This window comes from Phocoena phocoena, chromosome 1, assembly GCF_963924675.1.
Source record: "Phocoena phocoena chromosome 1, mPhoPho1.1, whole genome shotgun sequence".
NCBI lineage: Eukaryota > Metazoa > Chordata > Mammalia > Artiodactyla > Phocoenidae > Phocoena > Phocoena phocoena.
In genome coordinates this window covers 17014974-17033588 of record NC_089219.1, presented here as the reverse complement: position 1 = coordinate 17033588, position 18615 = coordinate 17014974, and the positions used below count along the sequence as shown (strand labels likewise).

Below are 18615 nucleotides of genomic sequence, written 5' to 3'. Positions count from 1 at the left end.
CTGAACCGGGCGGGGCCTGCTCTGAAAGAAGGCCCCTTGGTATGGCCAGGCCTGCGCTGGTGGCCTTGTGCCCAGATCCTTGGATGGGTTCACCACTGCCCAGGACTGCTGCCCTGTGCCAGGCTGCTGGGACCCCAAGAGGCATAGGGTCTGTGTCACACTGCTGTAGGTCCCACTGTTTTACAAGCTGGCAGAGAGAAAGAACTTGCTGGGGCGGAGATGCCTGGATGCTGGGCTGTTGTGCGTGATCCTGTTTGCTATAAAACAGCCAGACATTCCTAGGACCTGGAATCGCGCCGAGGCCATGGAGCTAGCCTTCCCGACCATATATCTCCAGGCGGGGGACAGGCCTGAGACATCTGAGATAATAAAGACATGATTGTCTCAGCCCTGGGGCTTGTCTCCCCTTTGTCCCAGGGCCCAGCAGCCAGCAAGAAGTTTAAAGACATCCACCCCCTTCTCCTGGGAAAGTACAAATGCATCAGATTCTATAGCCCCTGGGGTGAGCTTCCCAAGAACCAGGCCTGGGATTCCTGCTCTCAGCTCACCAGAGCAGAAGACAATTCAGGGTCCATCCCGTGGCAGCACACAACTAAGTGGAACGTAGAGCACTCATTTGGGGAATAGGCCATTCTCTGTGCATACATCTCAATCTTCACCAGCCCTACAACAGAGGAACTCTTGAACTTTAGGGATGAAGAAACTGAAGCTGAGAGGGGTTAATGCACTTGTCCAAAGTCACAGGTATTCAAAAGCAGATGGTTTCAAACCTAGATCTGCTTTACTCCAAAGCCTGCAACCTCCGTGTTAACTCTAAAACTCCTCCACAACCCCAGACTCCTTTTTAATGCTCCTTCTTCCCTAATGTCCAACTGCTCAATTCCAAAGCAAGAAGGTTTACCCTTTAACATCTGAAGGGAAAAATTCATGAAGGAAGCAAAACCCAGACTCCGAATCTAGAAGCCAAAACGGCAGTTGCCAGCCTGGTTTCCCCAAGTCATTTCTACCTCAATCTGACCAAGTGACGACCACCTCCTATCCCAAGGGAGGGTGGCTTCACAAGGGAAAATAGACGTGAGAGGTGCCGAGGATGAGCCCCAGCCATTTTGTGAATCAGTGGAACGCCAGTCCTAGCTTTCCTAACCACAGGACCCACTGAGTGGAAAGGGGGCAACATCCACACGGAACGGTGGGCTCACGGAGAGGGAGCACTGGACGCAGAACCAAAAGACTCTGATTCGATCTGTGAATCTTACAGACGCTCAACTCTAAGCCAGTTTTCCCATTTGTAAAATAAACACCTGTTCTACTTGCCTCACAGGCTTTTCTGAAGATGAACACAAAAGCATTTTATCAACAGCTTTACAAATAGATGGTATTATGACCCATGCGTGGTTTCTTCCCCTGTTGGTTTCTTTTGCATTCCTGGCTCCCCACTCTTCTTGCTGCCTTTCTTCCGATCAAACATCTGAACTGACTATGTGCTTAACACCATGCTGGATCCAAGGGTACGAGGAGAGGCTCACACACAGGGTAAGAGAAGATGACAGAGACATAAGACCAGACAGTGTGAGACCACAGCCAACTGGCTCCCAACAAACTGAAGAGCCAGGCCCGCTGAGGAATGGCCAGGGTCTCGTTAAGCCTCAGGCCTGCCCAAGTTCCTCTCAGCCTGGCTGTGGGGCCCTAGGACTAAAAGTTTAGCTTTCCCCTAATTCAGACATTCATCTGCCCATAGGCAAGGATACAGACATGATCTTTCAAGGATACTTCCAGCCCCAGGGCCCCACCAATCTGCCACTAAAGTCCTTGATTTTTCCATCCTCTATTCGTGGGCCTTACCAAATTAAAGAGCCTCAACTCTACTAGATATAAACTTCCCTCCTTGGGAGCAAAAGGGCACTAGGCAAAACCAAGCAGTAGGAAATCTTTCAGAATGCCCCCAGGGAAAAGCTGAAAATCCCCCTTACCCACCCATTTTGGCCATCTAGCCTCAGAACTCTTAAGACGACACGGAGGTCATCTCATCTGACGGTCCCAGTGTACACCCTTCAGGAGTTCTCTGCTTCCACACATTCCAACCAAGCCCAACGGCCCTGAAATAAACCAATTCCCTCCAACTCCCATGCCACACACAGATGTTTCACTCTCCTCTGGCAGCCCAAATTCGATGCTCCTGCTTGTAGGGACAGAACATATCTGTCTATACAGAACATGTCTGTCTATACATGTCTGCAAGGTCCCCAAAGACAGCCTGCACGAAGGCTTGGTTCATGATCCAATTTAAAGAAAAAAACTTAGGGGGAATGAAGACTGATGCTTGGCTGAAGGTTAACTGAAGGATATTCAGTTATTTGAGAAATGAGAAGCAAGATCATTGGCTCTGGAGGGTAGTAATGGGTCTCAGAATTGAAGTACAGGCTGCAGGTATGGATGACAAGACACTGTGGGCAGTGGGCTCTTTTCCCAGCAGTTTGAGAATTTGTACTCTCTTCCCAGGGGCAATGAGAAAGGCAGAAACTCAAGAAGCCTTGCTAAGTCTCAGGTGCACAACCAGCCAGACTCTTCTTGCTGTTCCTCTGCCATCTAGTGGCTCCTCTGGAGCACTACAGGTCCACCTTGTGGCCATTTTCCTCAGCCCCTCCAATATCTTCCTAAATAATGGTACCACTTAGACAGCCAGGCATTATGCTGATGCTGTATCTACATCACTCCTGGTCTTCATAACACTGCAAGGTGGGTATTGATTCCACTTTTCAAACAGGAAAACCCAGGCTTACCGAAGTCAAGTCACTTGTCCAGGGTTACACTGAGAGTCAGTGGAAAATATGATGGCCATCCTCATGCCTCCAGCCCACCTGGAGGAACAGAAGGCCCCAGAACTAAAAATAATCTCAGTTCTTCCATAAATCCCTACATGCTCCAAGTTCCTCAGAGTTAGTTACCATCCTGGTCAAGTAGATGGTACCACAGCCTCCTCCAGCCCCAGGATACACGGGGCACAGCACTGGGAATTGAGCAAATCACCCCACTTAATCTCTCTGTCTGCGAACTGAGAGGCCACACAAAAACATCTACACAAATGCTCACAGGATCGTGACACATAATAGCCAAAAGGCAGAAACAACTCAGGAGTCCATCAAGTGATGGATGAATTTAGACAAAATGTTATCCATACAATGGAATATTAGCCGCAAAAGGGAATGCATTTCTGATACATGCTAAAATATGGAGGAACCTTGAAAACATTATGTTCAGTGGAAGAAACCAATCATGAAAGACCACAACATCGTATGATTCCATGTATATGAAATGCCCAGAATAGGCAAATCTATAGGAACAGAAAGTAGTATCAGTGGTTGCTTAGGGATGGAGGAACTGGGGGTGGGGGGAGGAGGGTTTAGGAGGTGATAGCTAAGGGGTACGGGGTTTCTTTCTGAGGTAAAGAAAATGTTTTAGGGACTTCCCCAGCAGTCCAGTGGTTAAAGCTCCATACTTCCACTGCAGGCTGCGTGGATTCGATCCCTGGTCAGGGATGCCACGCAGCGCAGCCGGAAAAACAAAAAAGAAAATGTTCTAAAATGTATCATGGTCATAGTTGCACAACTGAGTGAATACATAAAAACCAATGAAACTTCCAGTTATAAGATGAATAAGTACTAGGGATGTAATGACAACATGGTAAATATAATTAGCGCTGCTGCATGGTGTATATGAGAGTTGCTGAGAGTACATCACAAGGGAGACATTTTTTTCTATTTAATTTTGTATCTACATGAGACGATGTTCACTAAACTTACTGTGACAATCATTTCATGCTGCAGGGAAGTCACATCATTACACCGCACACCTTACATTTCTAGTGCTGGATGTCAGTTACATCTCACAACTGGAAGAGGAAAGAAACACTGAACCGCACCCCTTAAATAAGTGAACTGTACAGTATGTGAATTACATCTCAATTGTTGCACCACCACCACCTCCCCAGAGTAAGAAGGCTGGTCTCAATAACCTCTAAAGGCCTTTCCGGTTGTCATTTAGGGGACAGAATCATCTATCACTGTCAGTCCAGCACTGATTACTTGGCCTGAACAGATGTAACCTAGTATTACCACCAGTCCCATCAAAGGCCACCACAATAACTTTGCTTCATGCCCTCCTCCCAAGCCCTGAGCAGCCTCTGCCTCCAAAAGGTGGATGACTTCTCTTCCTACCTTAAGGAACCCAAACCATAGACATCTACACACTCACTGACTCTAGGAAAGAAAAACAGGGCAGATGCGGCCCACCTCAAGCTCTGGTCCTTTCTCTTTTTACAGAGGTCGTCCAAAGGTGTGGCTCCATTTTGAGCTCAACCTTTCTGAGAATGTTCATTCACACTTGGACGAGGCAAGCATGTTTTGTAGGAAACACACTGGCTTTGGATCAGATAGCTCTGAAGCTGAATCATGGTTTCACTATTTTGAAGCTTCAACTTGGGCAACTTACTTAGCTACTCTGAGCCTAAATTTTCTGTCAGATGGTTCTGAATATTAGCTCCCACTACTGTTATGGAAGTAGCATGTATATCACTTGAGGATATCATTCCATAAGCCATGTACACTGTACAAGACATCAGGAACACCCTCTCCTGTAAGCCTTGGCTCAAACACTGTACCCTCTGAGAATTCCTACATGACGGCCCCACCTCACTGATTATCCCCCTGGCTTTCAATGGTGCTATTCTAAAGGCCCTTCTGTGAGTTGGTCAAGAGAAAAGAGGAAGGGTACCAGGTTGCAGAATTGGCACTCCCATCATCTCCCCACTGGCCTTGGATACTCACTAAGGTCCAGCTTTCTCATCAACAAACCCTGCTGTGCCAACCCACAGGGATGCTATGATGAAAAAAAGTCTCTACAGTTGAGCAGAGACTACAGGCAGACTATCCAGATTCAAAGGCACCTCAAGATCCTCTAAATCTACGCAAAGGAAAAGGGTATCATTCTCTCATGCTACAACTGTTCCTAAGGTCACCTTCCCCAAAAAGGTCCTACCCAATTAAGCTGCCAGTGTAGAGGAAGGCTTTTATACAGCTATGCTTGCCCTCAGCATTATACCATGCTTAAACTATACTTTTCAGCTTTGTAATTCGTCACATACATTTTATTTTCACAAGATACATATGGATAAGCACACAGGTTCCAGAATCAGACCTGAGTTCTAATTCTGGTTGGAGATATTAAGCAATCATGAAGTCTCAGAGTCCTTATCTATAAAACAAAGTTACTTGTAGCATAAATCCCACAGGGCTGTTTTGAGTACTAAATGTGATAATACTGTGGGTTCAACACAGTGCAAAGCACACAGAAAGTACTCAATAAACATAGCCATTCTTTTACCAAAAAATATGCTCCTTTCTTCCATGAACCTCAATAATTAGAGCTGAGCCCTCCCTGAGTGTGGTTAACGTTCCCTCTTTAACTCACTCATTTGTTTATGGGGTTCCCTAAGAGCTATCTTTCTTCATACTACACCTATCCCTCAACAGGGCTCCTGACTACTCCCCGAACACACCAGGTATCTCTCATCTTTGTTCACTTTCCAGCCACCCAGAAATCCATACTCATCCACCTGACCCCACCTCCACCCCTATATATCTCTGCATCTCTAAATCAGACCCACCTTTCACCTTTTTCAAGAAGCCTTTCCCGATTTACTTTCACCACCCTCCCTTCCTCTCACCAACAACATACACACACAGCTAAATGGGACTTTTCTTCCTGGTATGTTCTGTTACCCTCCCTTACTTTCAGTCTTATTAGAACCATTCTCATCCACCTTGCTATCTAACAGAGGGCCTCTTAGTACTAAATAAACATGTAAAATTGACATTGCACAAAACAAAAGCAGTGGAGAGGTTTGTGGTTCTTAACATAATAATGTTTTCTGAACAGTTCTTATCCCTTGATGTTCACAAACTGGCTCGGACCAGCAAGATCCTCATGCTAGCTTCAGGGATTTGGCCAACCTGAGACAACAGTCCTGGTAATTCTGGGACACAGGGGAAACTGCACAGCTGACCTGATCTTCAGAGGGTTTTTTTGTTTCCCTGCCTCCCAGGGGTTCTAGAAAGAAAGCAATTTCAGAGATGAGGCATCTAAAGCTCTTTGGATACAACGTACTATGCACATGAAGTACTTCTATGAAATTAAAAAGCTTGGGAGAAACCCCATCTCTGGGTCTTAGGTTCTTCTTAAAGAAAGCTCTGAACTACCTTGAGGTCTACCATCCTAGCTCTATAAATGGTGAATCTGTACTCCTATAATTACTAAAACACAAAATCTCCAAATACACCCAGTAGCATGTCACAATGATATTAGTAAGTACTTCCTCACACAAACCTAAATTCTTCCCATTGCAAAGCAAATCTGGTAGCTGTTAATATTTGCATTGCAATTCTTTGTTTACAAAACATGTTCACATATATGATACCATTTAATCCTCACACTCACCCCCAAGACGTAGAAATTAGCATTATTCCTATTTACAGATGAAGCAAGTGTAGCTTAGGGAGATTCACTGACTTATCCAAGATCACACAGCTAATAAGGCCAGAGTTATAACTTGGGGCAATTATTTCCCTACAGCACATTGGATTTTTATATTTTGACTGACTACAAATTCTCTGACTCTTAACCTCTCCTAGATAATTCAGAAATCCCCCTAGTCCACAAGTGAATTCGCTCAGCCAATATTCCTTTCTGCCTCACCACCTTCTCCCTACCCTCTGCCATCAAGACCCCACATAGGGAATCCCCTGGCAGTCCAGTGGTTAGGGCTCCACGCTTCCACTGCAGGGGGCACGGGTTTGATCCCCGGTGAGGGAACTAAGATCCCCCGTGCCGCACAGTGTGGCCAAAAAAAAACCACAACAAATAAATAAATAAAACAAAAACATACAAACAAAACACCCACATAAAGAGTGGTGTTCAGATATTAGATAAAGAGCACCCCGGAGTCAACTGGCAGTTCTAACTTAGATTCACCACTAGGTGGAGGTAATCTCAACAGTCCAAGAAGTTCATGGGCTAGCTCATTGGGAAAGAGAGAACAGTGGGGCCGGATTTCAAACTAGCTCAATCCTGAGCTCTAGAGCCCACGACCACCACTGCTGAGCCCGCATGCCACAACTACTGAACCCAGTGCGCCTAGAGCCCGTGCTCTGCAACAAGAGAAGCCACTGCAATGAGAAGCCCATGCACAGCAACGAAGAGTAGCCCCTGCTCGCCACAACTTGAGAAAGCCCGTGCACAGCAACGAAGACGCAACACAGCCAAAAATAAATTATAAAATATAGAAATCTATTTTTTTTAAAAAGTAGCTCAATAAATTGTTTAAAAGAAGAAAGAGATTGCTCGATACAGGCACAAGTTTCCCCACTTTTGTGAGGGTATGCCCCAATACCCAATAGCCCATTATCACGGAGTTAAGAATTTCCAGTTCAGAGCTTATGGCTCAAAAGCACTGAACATTTGCAAAACCACACAGGTCCTCTGCTCCAGTTCCTGCCTCTGAGAAGACTGATCACATGACTGCATCAACTACAGCTAAACCACAAACCAAGACACAGAAACTAAGACCCTATCCAATCAAATATTAATGCATCAGTATGAGGCTAATACAACGAAGCAACTATCTGTTTAGTCAGACTTCAAAAAAAAAAAATCAGTCCACCTGGAACTATACTCACTGACGAGAAAGAGGAGGAAATAAAGCCACGTGACACTGGCTCACACCCTGCCCAAAGGTCTGAAAAATAACCAGGGTGTGTGTGGTGTTAGGGATCTGCAGCAGAGAAACAAAGTGACCTTGTTTTTAACTTAGCAAGAGATTTCATCTCCTAGAAGTCCAATTTAGTCTGTTGGAATAACTTCAATTTCATACTCATTTCTAGCACTAACTTACACTTTGGAATTTGGACCTGTGTACTCTCTGCAGATGAATTAGAATATTCCTGGGACGAGTGAAAAGGATATCCATCTCCAGTGAAATCTGTATAGTACATTTGTCTTGAAGTTATCAGGGAAATACAGCCTTCCTCTACATTCTAGCTTTGACTTAGAAAACCTTAGCTGAACTCTACAACTCAAATACCTGCCCCCTTCTCAAATTGCTGCCTAAGTAATTTAATTACTTAGGTGACTGCCCAAACTATCTCAGTGCCAGCCCAATAAAACCATATGACTATGAATTTTGTAAACCCTCTTTCTGATTAAGGGTAAGAACTGAATGCTGCTTTGGAAAACCTCCTCCTCAAAGGAAAAATGCTGTAAAGATTTGTAGTCCAAAATTACTCTAAAATTCATGTCAGACATAAATGAAACCTTAAGAGATCACGTAGTGCCACAGTTTTCAAACCTGGGGGTATATTAAAATATCTGATGAGCTTTAAAGAAGTGATGCTCTGGGCTTTCCTGGTGGTGCAGTGGTTGGGAGTCCGCCTGCCGATGCAGGAGACGCGGGTTCGTGCCCCGGTCCGGGAAGATCCCACACGCTGCGGAGCGGCTGGGCCCATAGGCCATGGCCGCTGAGCCTGTGCTCCGCAATGGGAGAGGCCACAACAGTGAGAGGCCCGGGTAACACATACACACACACACAAAAAAGAAGTGATGCTCCTACAAAATATAATTTGAAAAAAATTGTGATGCCCAGACCCTATCTCCATTATTTTCCTTTTTTTTTTTTTTTTTTTTTTTTTAACGGTACGCTGGCCTCTCACTGTTGTGGCCTCTCCCGTTGCGGAGCACAGGCTCCGGACTCGCAGGCTCAGCGGCCACGGCTCACGGGCCCAGCCGCTCCGCAGCATGTAGGATCTTCCCGGACCGGGGCACGAACCCGCGTCCCCTGCATCGGCAGGCGGACTCTCAACCACTGCGCCACCAGGGAAGCCCTATTTTCCTTTTTTAAAATGAACTCAAACCTATTTTTGAATTTACTAAATATGAGGGAATGAATATATGAGTGGCAGACTTTGGGCTTGGCTATGTGTAATCCTCTGGGCAATGGAACGTGAGAAATTTCAAATGTGCTTGACCTTGTACCCCCTTTGGCTCACCACATTAAGTCCTCTCAGGAAGGCACTGCTCTCTGGAGCCAGGCTCCAGAATGAGAAACATGAAGCCAACCTGAGCCTAATCTGAAGCCTGGAGGCAAAGCCCAACTGACCCCTCAGCGAGAAAAATAAATGCTTGTTGGAGTAAGCCGCTTGAGTGTTAGGGTGGTTTGTAATGCAACATTACTGTAGCAATAGCTAATAAAATGTTTTTAAAAAAGAGGAGGGGCTCTTCAGAAAAAACTCAAAGTAATACATAAAGTATTGTAACAGCCCTGGAAAGAAAATATTAAGATGAGGTCTTCTGTTGAGCTATGTAGTTAAATCACCATGCTCTGAAGTTCGGGGAACCTCGGTAAGTCTTACAGAAAACAATGAGAGCTAAATTAGGAATGTGATTTAAAGATACTCCCCTCACATATTATTCAGATACACTAACCATGAAGAGCTCAGCCCTTTCTGAAAGATAATGGAGTTGCTACTTCTTGGTGAAATACCGTCCCTTCCCCAGACTGTTATATACCAAATTTGTAGTGTATGTTAGCTGTACCCAGCGGAGGCTAAGTTCCAAACCTCAAGAAGCAGGGTCCTCGTATACCAGTTTCTTAGCACTCAGCACCCCAATAACCACTAACAACATCAAAATGGGAGAAGGAAAAAAAGGAAATAGTCCAAACCTAATAATGAAGAAAAAGTATTATTTTATCCATTCTATGAAGGTATTATGAAGATACCAATAAGACACCAATGATTTAACAACAGTTTTTCGGAACCAAAAAAAAAAAGCACCACTACATTAAATGTATACACAAATTTTAAGAGGTATTCTGATCATACTATGAAAATGAGCCCCCCAAAAAAGGAAAAATACACCTCAGAATAAAGGAAATATTGCAATCATTTCTTAGATTCCACAATCAATCCTCTCTTCCCCTTAGAATATATTCCCTCTACTGGCATAAAATCCAACTGAAAGGGAATTCCCTGGCAGTCCAGTGGTTAGAACCCGGCTCTTTCACTGTTGGGGGCCTGGGTTTAATCCCTGGTCGGGGAACTAAGATGCCACAATCCACATGGCACAGCCAAAAAGAAAAAGAAAAAAAAAAATCCAGCTCAAAGGATGCCTATTTCTAAGACCTTCAGTAAAACACTGGTATTTTAGAAAAACAGTGATGTACTGGTGTTGTATTAGCCTAGATACTGTAAATTTTGCCATAAGCTAAGTCTGCTAAGGCCTGTTTCAAAATAGCGCTTTTCCAATCCCTAGATCACACTCCCTGGGCAGTATCACTCACTAAGCCAAAGATAACAGACAAGTCTGTTAAGTCAAATAGAAAACAATATTTAAACAGAAAACAATGTTAGCTTCATCCATATGCCACCCATGTTCATCTGATATGCGTAAATCAAATTGAAAATATTTAATTAGAAAACAATGTTAGCTTCAATCAATCCTCTTGTCACCATTGCTCTTCTGACGTGTGGATAATTCATCAACACAACCATGTAACCTGCTTTATTTCATTTATTCATTCTTGAAAACATGTACCCATCCAATGACTATTTTTAGAGCCATTTCTTATGTGTCAAACACTGCTCTAGGCCAGGGCTACAGCAATAATCAGGATGGACCTATATGCCACTGTACTAAGAACTAGGGATACACACACACAGTTTCTGCTCCCCTCAGTCTCATAACATGATCCAGGTGTCTCTCCCTGGTATGGTCAACAAGGAATAAGATACATTCATTAAAACAGCAAAGCTTAGATTTGCCTCTTCTTAACCCATTCCCAATCAGCCCAGCTTAGTTCTAGCACAGAATGGAATCAAGTCAAACATGACTCCATATAGAAAACTATCAGAATGAGGCTATACATTGTATCAACCTTATTAACTGGATTAACAGTCCTTAGTTTCTAAGACTCTCATACAGATCAGTATAATGCCCTTAAGGGAAATGAATCATTCTTGTCACCTACAGAAAATGTGTCCCATATTCAGATTCAAAGCACAGAATCTGGAATCTTATAGAAGCAGTTTGAGGTTAACAACCTAGGAGCAGTGGTTCTCAAACTTGGCTGCATAATGTAAATACCTGGAAAGCTTTTAAATAACCCACTGCTCAAGCTCCACTCTACTAAAGCAGCAAAGTTTGAAAACCACTGATACAGAAAACTTGGAGAAAAATGGCTGCTTTCCAACTGATGGATGGATTTGGAAGTATGCTGCCATTTCCTTCCAAAAACATGAGCAGTGAGCTTCCAGAACATTTCTTCACTAAGAACTGTTACGAACCCACTTGGTATTAAAGAGGAGTCTGTAGGCTACCTGCCAAACTTAGGGGAGAAGGCACAAACCTGAATGTGAGGGGAAAAAAAATCTCAAACTGAATTCCACAAAACAAAGTACATTAAATCTTTGTGCTCTAAATCTTTATCTTGAAATCTGTTAGAAATTGATATCAATAAGAGTCAAGTTCCCATTCCTAAATATCTAAAAATTAAGAGGCGGAGGGAAAAGAACAACCCCCAGGCTGACTTGTAATGGGTTTTTTTGTTTGTTTGTTTAATACATCTGAAAAGAATGCATATACAAAGAATTCAGACATGAGAAAGCACTGGTTCAACACTAATGAAATCTACAAGAAGTAGGATTTGGGGAAGGTGGGGAAGATTACCTAACATTTTTAAGACTTGGAAACTGCAACCAAAATAAGCTGATAAAATCCCTATTAACACTTATGAAGAGTCTTCATAAGACTCTCCCCAGGATTTTATTAAACTAGAGAGCCTCACCTGGCTGCTCTAGCGTTCCTCATATGCAAAACAGAAATAAGGGGATTTCCCTGACTGGTCTCCATGTTGTTAAATGTTCTCCCCACCCCACCCCCAGCTTCTTAATGAAGCAGGTCTCCATCCTCATAACTTGGAAGAGGATGTGAATCATCCCATAGACATCTGTCTTCCAGCACCACCCCTCGGATCTCCTCTATATACCGGGTCTTCAGCTGCGTTCTAGGAACGCTGGAGCTGCACATCTATGCTAAGCGTATTAAGACAATGACTGACAGGGAAAAAAGTGTTTAATTACGTACTCAATCCATGTGGTGTATTTCAAAAGGTGCAATACTTTTCATTTATCAGTGAAAGAAGTTAGAAATTAACTTCAAAAAATATCAGCAAATGGCAAACAAATTTCCTTGAGAGTCACAGTCACATATATAGTGCATCCTAGAAAAGAGGAGGGGCAAGACAGGTTCCACCCACTTTCACGAGTTTCATCAAATACTGGACCTACTCAAGGGTGGAGAGAAAAGGCAACTTTCAAAAAGGAGTATATTATTAAATGAGGCGTTTACTATACTCCTTCCTAAGAGCACCAGGTGGGGAACACGTTTTCTAAACTAGATCTAGGAAGTGGAATGTGGAATCAATCTATCCTCCTCCCCTTAAGGGCTGTCCAATGGTTAATGAATTAAAAAAACATGACTAAATAAAAACAAATCCCACACACACTCCCCCGCCCCCCAAAAAAAAAGAAAAGAAAAAGGAAAACTAGATATCCCAGATTACTCGCCAGAGTGGAACCCGGAAACAGCTTCAACAACCAAATTAGTCTGTTACAGAGTCATCACAAGCATGCCTTGCTTTTAAACAAAAAAAAATAATAATAATTTTTTTGAAACAACAAAACAAAAACTAGTACTGATCACTTTTCTGACAATACACAATTACTCAAAATTAACTAGTACTGAGAGGGGGAAGGGGGCCATACCTATGGGCCTTGTCTCACACGAGTGCATGTGGGTAGGTGCAGGGCATTTGTCATTATTGCAAAAACGAATTTTAATTTTTAATCTTTAGTTTGATTTAAACATTGCTTTTAGTATGATGCCGACACCAGCTGTGCAGAAAGGGCTCTGGAGAGACGTTCATAGCAGCACACACCTGCGGCTCTTCTTCGGTTCTGGAGGCTCCAGGGCAGCCAATATTGCTTCATCAAATACATTCTTCAGGCCTTTCTGAAAAGGGGTAGAAAGAAAAAAATGGGCAGTCTGATATTCAGTATAATACAGTTGAAGATCAAATTTAAAACATTCAAACCCCCAGGAGTTGGCAAATAACAAAACCTTACAAACAACCCTGAATCTCAACACAATCATCTCACTTCACCAAGTTTTGTCCAGGCAGGGCACTGGAAGGATCCAGCAATTCAGGAGCAGAGGAGCAGATATTCATGAGTGAGACAGTGGTCCTTTGAGAAAGCTTTTTGCAGACCAATGTATGTCACAAGAAGCAAACAAGCACATGTCATTTGCTCATTCAATATGAGTTTTCTAATATGCTGCTGGAACATTTTACATAAAAACAAGTAAGCAGCTCTGCATTCAAATGAAACAGCTGGATATGGAACAGGACTGAGAGGCTGGGCACCGGGCAGTGGCATCCTTATCATATGGAAGGCGCAGGCAAAGATGGAGAGAGCGATTACAGTAGCTGCATCAAAAATAGTCACTCTAAACTCCCTTTATCCCACCAATTAGAGCCAAGGGGATTCAAGGAAGCAAAAATGTGGGTACCTGATACATATGTAAAACTAGAGCCAGTCAGTGCAACAGGAATAAAGTTTCATCAGGCATTTATACAAACAATTGTATATTTTTAATTTCAAAATTTGAAGGTAACCATAATTGTATGTTTCCCTCACAACAGTAAAATCAGAAGCAGGAAAATATAAAGATGGCAGCTTTACATCTCAACATTAACAAACCTTAAGTCAACTGTTAAAATGGATGCTACTCTTTAAAGATAATGTAACAAATGATCTCATAGTAGCAGGTAGCAGGTACATCAATTATCTTTCCCACCCAGACTGACAAATACTCCACTACAGCACAGACAGCCAAAGCAATAGCAACACAAAGTTTCACTACACAAAGGAAAATCAGAAAAGAATCCTCCCTTCCCCATTACACTGTACTAGCAGGTCACCCTTTTTCCATAAATTTTGTCATGCAATTACAATTAACAATTGATCGTAAGAGTAAAATGATGTTTGTGTTATTTTCTCCATCTAGAACTAAGATCTAGAAGTGTTAAACTCTTCTTATTTTCCCCAAGAGGACATTCTTAATGCCAGACCAAGTTCCCTTTTGCAATAGTAATCCAAACCAAACAGCTCTGAGCATCAGGCAACTCAAGCAGCAGAAAGTTAAACAAGTCCAACTTGACTACTGATCACAAAAAATATTCTATAAGATATTGCATTCTTGATCAAAAACTAATACAGAGGTTGCTCTAAGGTGGTGAGTAAAAAGACGCAGAGGCTTTCAAACAGGATGGTTTTATTCCTTTGTTTTTAAACGATCTTTCTACAGTAGTGGGACAGGAAGCAGCAGCAAAGAGGGGAAGGAGAAAACAGTTTAGAATATACAGCACTTCCTTTTGGGTTGAGTTTCCGGAGGCTCGAGGGCAGCTAGGATAGCCTCATCAAACACATTCTTCAGACCTCTCTACAAGACAGAGGGGAGGAGAGAGAATAGCAGCCAGGTTAGAGGATTAGAAAGACCAGCAGATACAACAGCAGTCTGGATTAACTGGGCTGAATTCACAGAAGCAGTGTGCCTTAAGAAAAATAACTGCCAGAAAGCTAGATCTTAAGCCCATTAGCAAGACAGTAAATAACAGAACAAATTTCTTACCTCAAAAAAGGTTAACTGAGCAAGAAAGCAATTTCTGTGAAAATGCCATATGTTGACTTCTATAACAATCACACTTTGAAATCTAACTTACAACATTTTAATGAAAATAATGCCAGAGGAGAGGAATGGACATGTAAGCACGAGATACATGCAGTGAATAATTAGGCCTTGCAGAATTCCCTAGTACTTCTAATGATAAGAATGGCACACACATTTTGGAACTACACCTACTACAATTTCAGGCTTCTGTGAATTCATCCCCTGAATAACTGAAGGACACAAATAGCAAGCTAACAGGCATGCTACATGTTTCTAGATCCAATGACATATCTGGATGGGATTAATCAGGATTTCAGAGTAAACCAGTTTCCCAGAACAAAAGGTTCAGACACTTAGAAAAAGTGTTAATTGTTCAGCAGTACCAACTGGGAGAAGTTTAAACAACAGACTCTAGAAACAGCATACACCTCAGTTATTCAGTAATGTTATTAGAGCAAGTAACCACCACCCAACAGGAAAACAAAGAACAGGGTCCTAGAATGAGTTTTAGCAAGCAGTCCAATGCTTTTAGATGTCCGCATGGTTATCAGAGCATAAAGCATGGAGTGAAAAACAAAGAATATTCTCAGATCTACAGGGATTAAGATGCAGAAATACACTTACACCTCAGCCAGAACTCCAGCGTGACAGTGCGACTCAGTAGTACTGGTACCAGGTCTACAGACTCACCTAAACTCACCTAAATCTGAAGCCACAGATATACCTCCCAAAGAAGTTCCACATGTTCTTTAGGTCAGTTGGATCCCAAGTAAAACCTTTCCCCAAAGCCCCAGAGCACGGCTCCGATAAGGAGCGCCAGGCCCAGATTACCCCAGCCGCCCCCACCTTGCCCTCCCCCCACCACAGAAGCCTCAGAACTGGCACTCACACATTCCACTAGGGACAAAATAAATGAGAAATAACAGTAAGCACTTGGAAAGAGGCAAAGAGGTTAAACAGTTTCCTTCCTTCTGTGTCTTTTACAAAGTAGAAATGACGAAAGTTAAAGTTCCTCTGAAGTTCTTTCTACACATCTAGGAGCAAACTCTGGTTGTCAAACATAAAAGGAAGGAGGGAAGAAGAAAGAAAAATAAATTTTATAAGGGAAAATAGAGGAGGACGACAATCAGAAACCAGGGCATCCCTTAATAAGAAGCAAATACTTTCTTGCTTATTGACAAAGATCAATTAATCCCCTACAAGACAAAACTAACCCCTGCTTTAATCACACTATCTGATTATATTAAAAGCTCAGTTTTAAAGGAACCAACAAACAGAATCTGGAATCCTAAAAAATTACAGCTCCCAAACAGTACCCAGGGACCCCATTTTCTATCTTCTCTTTTGATTTCTCCAAACTTCAAAATCTGGTAAGAAAAATGTAGTTGCTAAGACCTTTTCAAATTTCTGTTCTCTGGAAAGTGACTTACTATATAAACCTTTTCATACTGTAAAAAACTTTATATGGAAGCATCCAATTCTCTAAGCTTCACTAGTGACCTAAAATTGGGTCCACATGGCCTACTTGCCTCCATTTCCCCCCAAAGCAACCTGTATTTAGAGAATGGGGATATGTAACAGCTATCTGACTCAAATGTTACACACACACACACACACACACACACACACACACACACACTTTTCTGGGGATGGTATCAAAACACAAAAGCATCAGGCATTTAAAAAAATCTCAGTTAGTGCTACATGTGAGAAGATGTAAAATCTTCTCAACTTTTACATATCTGCAATAGCAATACAACAGAACTAAACTGCCAAGGAAAACTGGGTTTGGGAGAAGAAATTAGCCCTTTAAGTCATCCTGTGAAATATCCAGCTAAGAACAAAAATTTTATCTTTGCACATCCAACCCAGGGCTAAACTGGAGATTATTAAATTATGTCTACATGCTACATACTAAATACCTAGTACATGTTTTTTTTCAAACTTCATAAAAAAGAAAAATTACCTGAAAAAGTAGCATGAGAAATATGTGAATCATGTAATTATAAGAAATCTCCACCCTTCAGTCTTGCCTTATTTTAATTAGACGTGTTTGCTCATTGTTCAAATGTCAAAGTAGAATAAAAGAGTTCTGTGCTAATTATTTACATAATATTTTCCTTTGGTCCCCAGAACAGTACTCAGAGGGGAGAACTGGTTGGTGATACCATGAAGGTAGAGAAAATGAAATCACACAGGTCACTTATAACTCTCACTCTAAATACCCTAACACTGCTCCCCGTCCTCAGAATCTGAAGTTTCCCATCAAACTATGAGAAGAGTTCCAATTAAATCGTTCAGAAAGAAAAGAGAACTGCATAAAGAAGGAATGCCTCCAAAAACATAAGAATAGTGACACTATATAAAGGCATGCTTGAGAAATGGCCTAGGTAGCTTTCTCTGACATGAAAGTCTCAATGATTACAACCAATTCCCTATCCCAGTTGAATTACCCCAGAAACAGTATACCATCAATTGTCAGTACTGATAAAAAATCAGATTTATTTAGATGAGATTTTAAGTTGGGGGGAGGGAGGGGAATCATTCACAGACTCTTGTAAATTTGTGCTAATCTGGACCTTTCCGTTAATTTTTGTTTTTAACACAATCCCTGACCACTACAAATGATTCAGTAAAATGTGGGAACTCACCAACACAAGAGCTTTATTTAGAGACTAATAATTTTCTCCATAAAAACAGAGACCTCTAACAAAAGAATATATACTGTGAAGCTGGTCACAGTCTCCCTGGGCAGCTTTCTTGAGCACTGCAGACCACTGTCAGAAATAAGCCCTGAATCCTACTGCTGCTCAAAACCACTCCACTGTAAATAAACGTGGGGTTCCACAGTCCTCACCTGTGTAAGTGCAGAACACTCCACATACTTGACAGCCTTCAGGTCACGGGCCAGCTTTTCAGCAGTCTCTGGGGTGATAGGCTTCTGTTTATTCTTGGCAAGTTTCTCAATAGTAGAGGGGTCATCTCTGAGATCAATCTGGGTCCCAACAAGCAAGAAAGGAGTCTTTGGACAGTGGTGAGTTATCTCAGGCACCCACTAGAGAAAAGATATTTTAAAAAATACACCTGCATTAATCCACAAGCCTCCAAAGCTATTTACAATCAACAGAAGTTCTATGACAACCTTTTTTTCAGGGCAAGAATATCTGACTAACTCACCTTTTCTTTCACATTTTCGAATGAGGATGGAGAGACCACTGAAAAACAGACTAGAAATACATCTGTTTGTGGATAACTCAGCGGTCGTAATCTGTCATAATCCTCTTGCCCTAAGGGGAAAAAAAACTGGAGAAATCAGCAACTGAATCTTGGTGCCCTCATAGCATTAAAATCACAAATCAGTCAACAGATTAAGCATGCAGCTAACAGCACACTTATCATTAATAAGAAGGCAACTTATTTAACAAAATATATGGCTTTGTAATAGAATATTTGAGCAATATTCTCACTCAGCTAATTCTAGTTAAAAGGTACAAACTATCAGTTATAATTATAAGTCACAGGGATGTAATGTATAGCACAGGGAATACAGTCAATAATATTATAATAACTTTGTATGATGTGTAATATATAAAAATATCAAATAACTGTTATACAGCTGAAACTAATATAATATTGTAAGTCAACTACACATCAGTAAAGAAAAGCAAAACCAAAAACCAAAAAAAAATTTCAGGTCCTTAGAACAGCAATGAATTTGTTATGTATTAATTATTTGCTTTGTTACTGATTTGTAGTTTTCAATCTTTGTGTCTACTAGCA

The 18615-nt window shown here is 42.0% G+C and overlaps 1 protein-coding gene across 2 annotated transcripts in view; it reads right to left on the bottom strand.

Annotated features, from left to right (window-relative positions):
* Positions 1 to 11640: 11640 nt before the first annotated feature.
* Positions 11641 to 18615, bottom strand: part of CDC42 (cell division cycle 42) — a 48282-nt gene continuing 41307 nt past the window's right edge. The window contains exons 4-6 of one of the 2 annotated variants that reach the window (XM_065890069.1): positions 18013 to 18122; positions 17693 to 17890; positions 11641 to 13116 (exon numbers count right to left, since the gene is read on the bottom strand). In XM_065890069.1, the coding sequence (XP_065746141.1) occupies positions 13027 to 13116; positions 17693 to 17890; positions 18013 to 18122 (398 nt within the window). In that variant the 3' untranslated portion in view covers positions 11641 to 13026. Of the gene's footprint in view, positions 13117 to 14517; positions 14608 to 17692; positions 17891 to 18012; positions 18123 to 18615 lie in introns of those variants that run through there. The other variant, XM_065890077.1, reaches the window with a different exon arrangement.